The sequence below is a fragment of the Chiloscyllium plagiosum genome, unplaced genomic scaffold (assembly GCF_037043375.1).
Source record: "Chiloscyllium plagiosum isolate Xiang-an unplaced genomic scaffold, Cpla_swu_hap1 HiC_scaffold_2, whole genome shotgun sequence".
In the NCBI taxonomy this organism is placed as follows: domain Eukaryota; kingdom Metazoa; phylum Chordata; class Chondrichthyes; order Orectolobiformes; family Hemiscylliidae; genus Chiloscyllium; species Chiloscyllium plagiosum.
The window spans coordinates 136,747,448-136,757,751 of record NW_028270140.1 but is presented as its reverse complement, the minus strand read 5'-3'; the positions used below and the strand labels follow the sequence as shown (position 1 = coordinate 136,757,751).

The following is a 10,304-nucleotide window of genomic DNA, read 5'->3' as shown; positions in this document are numbered from 1 at the left end:
TCGTACTAGTTATCCAATATTCATTCCTGGATGTGCTATAATTTTTACTTGATTCACTATCAGGGCTAGAACTATTGTTTTTGAACAATCAAATTCCTGTCACAAGCTAATGATTCCATTCCAGTACTGCGCCATTTTCTCATATTGATTAATGATGTTCATGTTTGACCCTGAGCAGCATTTCCAATGCTGTGTCCTCTTCATCACTAAAGAAAATCAACCTTCATTCCTGTTACGTCAATTACTAATGCAGTATCTCAAAACTTTTTCATCTTTTCTTTTCCCTCCAGACATAATTATTTTATTAGTGAGTTTTGAGAACATTTGTAGCTCAGATTGAGGTTCAGGCTGAGCTGGAAGGTGTGTTTTCAGACGTTTCATCACCATAGTAGGTAACATCAGTGAGCCTCCGGTGAAGCACTGGTGTTAGTGACCTGCTTTATATTTATGTGTTTAGGTTTCCTTGGTGACATCATTTCCTGTGTTGTTGCCATTCCTGTTCTTTTTCTCAGAAGGTGGTAAATGGGGTCCAAGTCAATGTGTTTGTTGATAGAGTTCCAGTTGGAATGAGCTGAAAATGTGTTGCGAGAACAGTGCAGCAGGTCAGGCAGCATCCAGGGAACAGGAGAATCGACGTTTCGGGCATAAGCCCTTCCTGGAGATCAGCTCTGATCTCCAGCCTCTGCAGACCTCACTTTCTCCTTCCAATTGGAATGCCATGCTTCTAGGAATTCTGGTGCGTATCTCTGTTTGGCTTGTCCTAAGATGGATGTGTTGCCCCCAGTCGAAGTAGTGTCTTTCTTCATCTGTACATAAGGATACTAGTGAGAGTGGGTCATGTCTTTTTGTGGCTAGTTTTTTGCCTGTTTGTCCAGTGTAGTGTTTGTTACAGTTCTTGCAAGGTATTTTGTAAATGACATGAGTTTGGCTTGTCTGCATTCGGTCTTTCAAGTTCATTAGCTGCTGTTTTAATGTGTTGGTGGGTTTATGGGCTACCATAATGCCAAGAGATCTGAGTAATCTGAGTTATTTCCAAGATGTCTTTGATGTAGAGAAGAGCGGCTAGGGTTTCTGGACACTTGTTTGGGTTTTTTTGCTGAGAAATCTGCGGACTGTGTTCATTGGGTACCTGTTCTTTTCAAATACGCTCTATTGGTGATTTTCCTCTATGCTTTGTAGTTCCTCTGTGCTGTAGTATGTGTGGTGGCTCATTGAAATAATGTTCTAATGCAGCTTTGCTTGTGGTCTTGGGATGATTGCTTCTGTAGTTCAGTATTTGGTCTGTATATGTTGTTTTCCTGTAGACGTTGGTTTGAAGTTCCCCACTGGCTGTTCGCTCTACTGCGACATCTAGGAATGGTAGTTTGTTGTTGTTTTCCTCCTCTTTTGTGAATTTTATGTCAGTAAGGGTATTATTGACGGTCTTGTAGGGTTCCTCTAATTTGTTCCATTTGGTGATGATAAAAGTGTCATTCACCTAACGGACCCAAAGTTTGGGTTGGCAGGTTGGCAGAGGTGTTTGTTCGAGTCTCTGCATTTCTGCCTCTGATAAGAACCCTGATATTGAAAATCCCATGAGTGTTCCATTGGTTTACCTGTAGGTTTTGTTGTTGAAAGTGAAGTGGGTGGTAGGGCGTAGGTCCATTAGCTTGATGATATTGTCCTTGCTGATGAAGTTAATGATGTTTGGTGTGTGTGTCTTTTGGTTCTTCTAATAATTTAGTCAGTGTCTCCTTGGCCCGGTTGGTGTTGATGGATGTGAACAAGGCTGTTACGTCAAAAGAGACCATTATTTCATCATCTTCTATCTTCATGTCTTTGATCTTCGGGAATTCTTGGGTGGAGTGAATGGAGTAGCGTGAGTCGTCTTCTAAATGTTTTAGTCTTTGATGTAGCTCCTTGGCTAATCTGTAAGTTAGTGTTCCAGGTAGCGAGACTATGGGTCTGTGGAGGTTCTTAGAAAATAGAACAATACAACGGAGAACAGGCCTTCAGCCCTCGATGTTGCACCGACCTGTGAACTAATCTAAGTCCATCCCCCTTCACTATCCCATCATCCATATGCTGATTCAAGGACTGTTTAAATGCCCCTAATGTGGCTGAGTTAACTACATTGGCAGGCAGGGCATTCCATGCCCTTACCACTCTGAGTAAAGGATCTGCCTCTGACATCTGTCTTAAATGTATCACCCCTCAATTTGCAGCTATGCCCCCTTTTACAAGCCAACGTCATCATAATAGGAAAAATACTCACTGTTCACCCTATCTAATCCTCTGATAATCTTGTATATGTCTATTAAATACCCTCTTAGCCGCCTTCTCTCCAATGTGAACAGACCCAAGTCCCTCAGCCTTTCCCCATAAGATCTTCCCTCTGGACCAGGCAACATCCTGGTAAATCTCCTTAAAAAGAGCAGGAAATTATGTCACCAAGGAAACCTAAACACGTAAATAGAAAGTGGGTCACTACCACTAATACTTCAGCGGAGGCTGACTGATGATGTTATGTAGTATGGTGACAGGTCTTGCAGCACCTTTGCAAGAAAACAAAGTTAAGGTTTCAAGTCCAGTTCTGAATAGTGTCACTGGATTTGAAGCATTAACTTTGCTCTCTCTCCACAAATGCCAGACCTGCTGGGTATCTCCAGCAATTTCTGTGTTCATTTTTAAAGTTCTGATGCTTGTGTTCCATATACCCAAGACCTTTCCTTTTCACCTTAACCTTTTTCTATAACTTGCAACTCTCAATTAAAAATAGTTTCCTCCAACTCTGTCCTTCATGGGCAGCTAACTCCTCCCAAAGCTTTGGAATCATATTCCCAAACCCCTCTGTTTCTCAAGCTTTAAGATGCTCCTTAAAATCCACCATTTGAATGTTTTTCGATTCCCGTCCTACTGTCTCATGCTTTGAGACAATATTTGCCTCATTAATCATGCCTTTGGAGTTTTACTTGTTACTGTTGCTATTTAAATGGAAATCTAAATAGAAGCATAACCATTGCTGCAAAGTGAGGTCAACACCATTTCTTTGTAGTTAAGCTTCCAAAGAACCTTGTGTATTGGATATGGACTAATGTGAAAATGGTCTCATAAGTTAGTTGGAAAGAAAACTGTATGTAACATAGTTTACTTTTAGCACCCAACTCCTGATTAGGATATTTATTTTGGAAGCTTGATTTATCAGACCAAGCTGGCCTTGAGTAATGAGGACCTATCAACATTACTTTGGTATGATAACTAAGTCAAGAGTGTGGTGCTGGAAAAGCACATCAGGTCAGGCAGTATTCGGGGAGCAGGAGAATCGACATTTCAGGCATAAGCCCTTCATCAGGAACTACATGTTTGACGTTGCTTGTGAAAAGTTTATTTGACCCCTCTTGTACAAGAACTGAGGCTAGGGAAACTAAGCTAATTTCCAAAATAAAGTTGTTGGCAATTAATTTCCTTTTTCTTTCCCCCCATTTTCTTCCTTGTGGCCTTGTCCCATTAACGGAACCTTCTATCAGGTGTGGCATGGCAGCCGAGTTTCAAAGAATGAGTGTGACTGCAATTAAGATGAGTAGTCATAGAAGGAGAGCACAATGAAGTTATACATCAATGCAAAGACATAAAAAACTATAAATGATGGAAATCATAAATAAAAATAGGAAATACTAGTCAATGGGAAATATGATCTCAAAGGGCAGGATTTACCCCTCCATTAGAAAAGGGGCAGGATGGCAGATAATGGGATGGCTTGTCATTTGGGGGAAGTTAAGGCTTGCATTTAATGTGCAGGCGGAGACCAGTGAAAGTCTTATTCCCTTTCCCACCCACTCCCCCAAAACAAAACCCACCCCTCACAAAGCTCTTATCTGCATAACTATGTTGCCAAGGCTTCCAAAGACACTCAGTAGCTTCTGATCAGCCATCCACTTCAGGCAGCCCTTCTCTGGTGTGCAACCTGAAAAGGCAAGAAGCCTGTTGGACAGGAGTTACATGCCTAATTGGCACTTAATTCAGCAGTACCTTCTTGCTGCTGGGAGCAGAGAGGTCCTCTTTAAAGATACCTGCTCTCACACTTCGAGCAGAAGCCATTAAATCCTTACTTTTGTTTCTCTCTCCTAGAATCCCTACAGTGTGGAAGCAGGTCATTCAGCCCACATTGTCCACACCAATACTCCAAAGAGCATCACACTCAGACCCAGCCCCTATAACCCTGCATTTCCCATGGCTAACCCACCTAGTCTGCACATCTCTGGACACACTGTGGACAATTTCACATGGCCAATCCAAATAACCTCCACATCTTTGGCCTGTGGGAGGAAATCGGAGCACACAGAGGAAACCCAAGCAAACTCCACACAGGCAGCCGTCTGAGGCTGGAATCGAACACAGCACTGCTGCCTCATAGCACCAGGAACTAACTACTCAGCCACCATGTCTCCTCCCACCCACCCCCAAACACACTAATGTTGCTTGACCTGTTTCTAGCATTTCCTGTTTTTATTTTGTATTTATTATAATATCTTTCCACACAGATTACAGAACTGATTTTAAAATGCATTATTCAATCTCGTTAATTTCAATCATTTTTCAATTGTAAGGTCAGAGATTGCACCGTGGGGTGGGGGATAGTAAAAGGTAGAGACACGTCAAAAGAGCACTGAAGTAACTAATCAATTGTGAGAAATAGAGAGCATTTTAAGTATAGCTTAATAATTGAAAACAGATAATATTCCATAAGTAAAATTGGAAATTAGCATAGCACCAGTTCTGAACAGTTAGTTGCAACACAACAGTTCTTAAATGTTACTTCAGCTCAGCAGCATCTCTGCAAATCATCCCATTGCTGGCTATTTCAAGCTGGTTAGCACAATGACATCATTGGGGGCTGTTGTGGGTGCAGTGATGGTGTTCTACCTTTGAGCCTTGTACAGGGTGCTGTTAAAACTGAAATTAAATCATCGCCAAACTGTGTTTATTTCCAGATCCAGGTCAAGAGTGATCCGATTGAAAGGAGCAAGCTTAAGTGTCTGAATGGAGGACGACATGCCCAAAGTTTCATTCATAAAGCAATAACAGCCCATTGTCAATGTTAGAGGGTTTCAGGAAGGAGGCACTAGACTACTAGCATAAATCTAAAGTCCGTTATCTGAGTGTGTAAAAGAATTCCAGAGGGAGAAACTCGTGAAACCTGCAAAAGACACATACTTGTCTTGTGTGCTTCAAACAGAACTTCGGTATGACCAAGTACATTCAATTCCTACTATGCCTGTTCTTCCCTCCCTCGTGGAGGTCTTTTGTTTGTCCTTTAGCAATATAAAAGTTCTATGCACTGCATCTGCAGCTTGGACCCCATTTTCAATCCTGAACCTTGTTTTAAAGATTTCTGTAACCCAATTTAACTCAAGTGCTGCTCTTTCACTTCTGGCTTCCTATCTTCTTGTTGAGGTGAGATTCCTGTCAGATTCATGGAAAGGCTAGTAGGGGACCCAGGAAGAGATCTGGAGGTGGTGGCCAACAAAGAGGTTGACTCTCAGAGATCTTTCCAATTGAGAATGGTGGAGTTCTCCACGTCCAACAGTCAATCTGACTGCCAGAGGCTGTGGGCACCGATCAACTCCAGCAGGAAGTGTGGGTGCTGTCAAGCAAATGAAAGAATGAGACAATGACTAAGGGTGAACTTTCCAATGTCTCACAAAACTTGGTCACAGCCATAGGCCATTAGCCTGAAGAAAGAACCGCTCCCCAGAAAGGCCTGTGACTGCGGCTGGCAACTGTAGTTACAGGGTATGGGCATCAGTGAGCCACACACATTGCCATGACATTACTTTCATCCATTAAATTGTCTATGGCCTCAGCAGGGAGCCTTCAAATGCTGTTTGGAAAATTCCACACACAGTAGGTATTTTAATTGGTAAAATTGACTACCCACAGAAGGAACATGCTGGTAGATGACCATGCCAGCTGATATTACAGAATGTCCTGTCCACCCAACTCTAAAATCAGTTCCTGTCATGGAATGTAAATCTAGCTTACAGTACAGCTTTTTAAAAATTCTTTCATGGGACGTGGCTATGGGAGCTAAAATGTATTGCCCTTTCCTAATTGCCCTTCGAAGGTGGTCAGCCACCTTCTTGAAGCACTGGAATCCACATGGGTAGGTACACACACTGTGCTGTGGGCTGAAGGGTCTTTATTTGTGTTGTATACCTCTATGGTTAGGGGAGTTCTAGGATTTTGACCTAGTGACAGTAATAAGCTTTAATCAGCGCGTTTAGATAAATGTCATTTGGTTACGTGAGCCTAATTAAAAGTCTTAAACTAATCTCCTTGAACCATTTAGCTCAGATATTTCACATTCAACAAACATACACCATCAGGCAAATTCCCATCTCATTTGGGAATTGATTAGGCCACTGTTAGAATATTGCATGCAATTCTGGTCTCCTTCCTATCGGAAAGATGTTGTGAAACTTGAAAGGGTTCAGAAAAGATTTACAAGGATGTTCCCAGGGTTGGAGGATTTGAGCTATAGAGAGAGGCTGAATAGGCTGGGGCTGTTTTCTCTTGAGTGTCAGAGGCTGAGGGGTGACCTTAGAGAGATTTATAAAATCAGGAGGGGCATGGATAGGGTAAATAGACAAAGTCTCTTCCCTGGGGTAGGGAAGTCCAGAATTAGAGGGCATCAGTTTCGGGTGAGAGGGAAAAGATATAAAAGAGACCTCAGGCAACTTTTTCATGCAGCAGGTGGTATGTGTATGGAATGAGCTGCTAGAGGAAGTGGTGGAGGCTGGTACAATTGGAACATTTAAAAGGCATTTGGATGGTTATATGAGTAGGAAGGGTTTGGAGGGATATGGGCCAGGTGCTGGGAGGTGGGACTAGATTGGGTTGGGATATCTGGTCAGCATGGACAAGTTGGATTGAAGGGTCTGTCCATGCTGTACATCTCTATGACTCCATGACGCAGAACGACACTTCATCTGCTCTCGGCAGTCTTAACAGAACTTTAAAAAAAGGCACTAAAGCCATTCTTTTTATATCCAATTTGTGATCAATTCCACTCAAAAGTTGTTGTTGAAATCCAATTTGCCAATAATAAGGCAGTCAATTTGATTGGATCTGTCCATGAGTTTTGGTCTCATTCTACAACATTGGAGAGCCTCTGTTTTTATCCTAAATTCAAACAAAATTGTTCTTTATGTTCTTATAGCTTTTGTGCTAAGGAGAGTATTACTGATAAGGCCCTGGAGGTGCTTTTTTCCCCACACAATTTTAAAAAATGGAATTAGTGGAAAATAATAAAAATAAACAGCCTTAATTCCATTGATTTATAACTTACCTGTAAATTCCAGTATAATTAACGTACTCCTAACCAATCAGCTCTTGCTATTCACTTCAAGTTTGTTAGAGTTCTGGGATTGGCTATTATCAAAGTCTTTTTCTGGACAAAGTACAAAATGACATGCTACCCTTATTAATATGGTACAATAGATGTGTTTGTAAATGCGAATTATGGACAGATTAAACAAAACTGAAACTCAGATGAATCAGGAAAGTGTGTGGCTTGGAGGTGACCTGGCAGATGTTGGTATTTGCAGGTGTTTGCCGCCTTTGTCCTTTAGATGGTGGAAGTCATGGATTTGCATGATGCTATTTGGGAGGCATGGTGACTCAGTGGTTAGCACTGCTGTCTCACAGACCAGGGACTAGGGTTTAATTGAAGCCTTCGGTGATGCATGGGTGGAGTTTGCAGGTTCTCACCGTGTCCGCATGGGTTTCCACTGGGTGTTCCAGTTTCCTCCCACAGTGTGAAGATGTGCAAATTAGGTGGATTGGTCATCCAGATTGTCCATAATGGCCAGGGATGTGTAAGCTAAGTGCATAAGCCATGGGAATTGCAGAGTTATAGGTAGGGGAGTCTGGATGGAATGCTGTCCGGAGGATCGGTATGGACTGAATGGCCTGCTTCCTCACTGTAGGGATTAAATTATTCTATTGGAAGCTTCTTGAGAATTGCTGAAGTGCATCTTGTGGACTGTACATCGTGCTGCCACAGTGCAACTGAGATTGAGAGACTGAACAGATAAAGGATGGAGTATCAATCAAGTGAGTAGAGATTGGTGAGGAGCAGGAGATGTTTTGTGCAAAAGCCCTTCATCAGGAGTAAGGGCTTTTGCCCAAAACATCGACTCTCCTGCTCCTTGGATGCTGCCTGACCTGCTGTGCTTTTCCAGCACCACACTCTCGACTCTATCTCCAGCATCTGCAGTCCTCACTTTCGCCTTGTCAATCAAGTGAGCAGGTTTGTCCCAGATGGTATTGAGCTTATTTATGTTGTAGCTGCACTCATCAGAGGAAGTGGACAGTAGTCCATTTCACTCCGGACTTACAGATGGGAGACAGGAACCGGCGAAACAGGAGTTAATAACACAACACTAATCGTCCAGCTTCTGATCTGCTCTTCAAGTCACATTATTTATATAGAACACAGAACAGTACTACACAGGAATAAGCCACCATTCTGTGCTGACCAGGATGTGGTCCTAATCAAATCCCATCTGTCTGCATATGGTCCATATCCCCTTAATTCCATGCCTGCTCATGCATCTGTCGAAATGTTTCTTAAATGTTACTATCATATTTGCTTCTACTACTTTCCCTGGCAGCATGTTCCAGGCACCCAACACGCTCTGTGCAAAAAAGACTTGCCTCTCACATCTCCTTTAAACTTTCCCCAACTCACCTTAAACCTATGCCCCCTAGTATTTGGAATTTTGACCCTGGCATAAGATCACCTCACATTCATCTTAACCAACCTAGTGCTCACCTGCCATACAATCAAAGTGGCTGGTCTAGTTCAGTTTCTGATCAAGGGTAATCCCCAGGATATTAACAGTGAGGGATTCAGTGAGAACAATGCCAAGGATATCGTTAAGGAGAGATGGTTAGATTCTCTCTTGTCAGAGACAGCCATTGACTGACATTGTGTGGCATGAATGTAACCCACTAATGTTTGAAATATGATTGGTATAAATTTAATTTCCATTACCACCACCATTCTGTTCAATTTCAGATTGCATTATCAACACTATTTTCTACGAAATTTAGTTTATCTGAAGCTGAACTTGATTCACAATCAAGAATAAACAGCCTTAAAGGCTCCGAAAAAGATGCATCACAGCAGCTTCAAATGCAGTCCACTATTTCTTCCGAGACCTTCGATGGATTGTAAACCATGAAATGAAACTGGACAAGTTCTGGAGATTTACTGCATGCAGCACCTGTAAAAGAAACGGACAAGATATCAGGAAAACCCAGTTCTGGTTATAGTCATTCATCAGAAATAGACATGTCATCTTGACACTACATATTTGGAAGATTTAAGTACCACGAATTTCATGTGTTAGCAACCAAAGGAATTTGTCCAGGCATGTGTCTTTTCAATTAAGCAAAAGCTTGTGGAGCACTGTTCGTTGGTGCATTGCCTATGTCACATCTTGGCAAGAGTTATAGAGTCATAGAGATGGACAGCATGGAAACAGACCCTTCTGTCCAACCTGTCCATGCCGACCAGATATCCCAACCCAATCTAGTCCCACCTGCCAGCACCCAGCCCATATCCCTCCAAACCCTTCCTATTCATACACCCATCCAAATGCCTCTTAAATGTTGCAATTGTATCAGCCTCCAGCACATCCTCTGACAGCTCATTCCATACACATACTACCCTCTGTGTGAAAAAGTTGCCCCTTAGGTCTCTTGTATATCTTTTCCTTTTCACCCTAAACCTATGCCCTCTAGTTCTGGACTGCCCAACCCCAGGGAAAAGACTTTGCCAATTTAGGAGGAGAAAGTGAGGTCTGCAGATGCTGGAGATCAAAGTTGAAACTTTATTGCTGGAACAGCACAGCAGGTCAGGCAGCATCCAGGGAACAGGAGATTCGACGTTTCGGGCACAGGCCCTTCTTCAGGAAGGGCCTGTGCCCGAAACGTCGAATCTCCTGTTCCCTGGATGCTGCCTGACCTGCTGTGCTGTTCCAGCAATAAAGTTTCAACTTTGCCAATTTACCCTATCCATGCCCCTCATAATTTTGTAAATCTCTATAAGGTCATCCCTCATCCTCCGACACTCCAGGGAAAACAGCCCCAGTCTGTTCAGCCTCTCCCTCTAGCTCAAATCCTCCAACCCTGGCAACATCATTGTAAATTTAGAATTTAAACCAAAGTCTTGGGGTAGTTGTTCCTTGGTGGATGACAACATCTCAATCAACTTCTGGTTTCTCATACAGTATAAATTGTGGCCTTTGAAATTTTTG

At 42.5% G+C, this 10,304-nt stretch overlaps 1 protein-coding gene across 1 annotated transcript in view; it reads right to left on the bottom strand.

The window, feature by feature from the left end:
- Window positions 1-3,657: 3,657 nt before the first annotated feature.
- Window positions 3,658-10,304, bottom strand: part of LOC122557309 (N(4)-(Beta-N-acetylglucosaminyl)-L-asparaginase-like) — a 45,601-nt gene continuing 38,954 nt past the window's right edge. Inside the window, exon 9 of the mRNA XM_043704874.2 lies at window positions 3,658-9,269. Coding sequence (XP_043560809.2) covers window positions 9,175-9,269 — 95 coding nt within the window. The 3' untranslated portion in view covers window positions 3,658-9,174. The remainder of the gene's footprint in view (window positions 9,270-10,304) is intronic.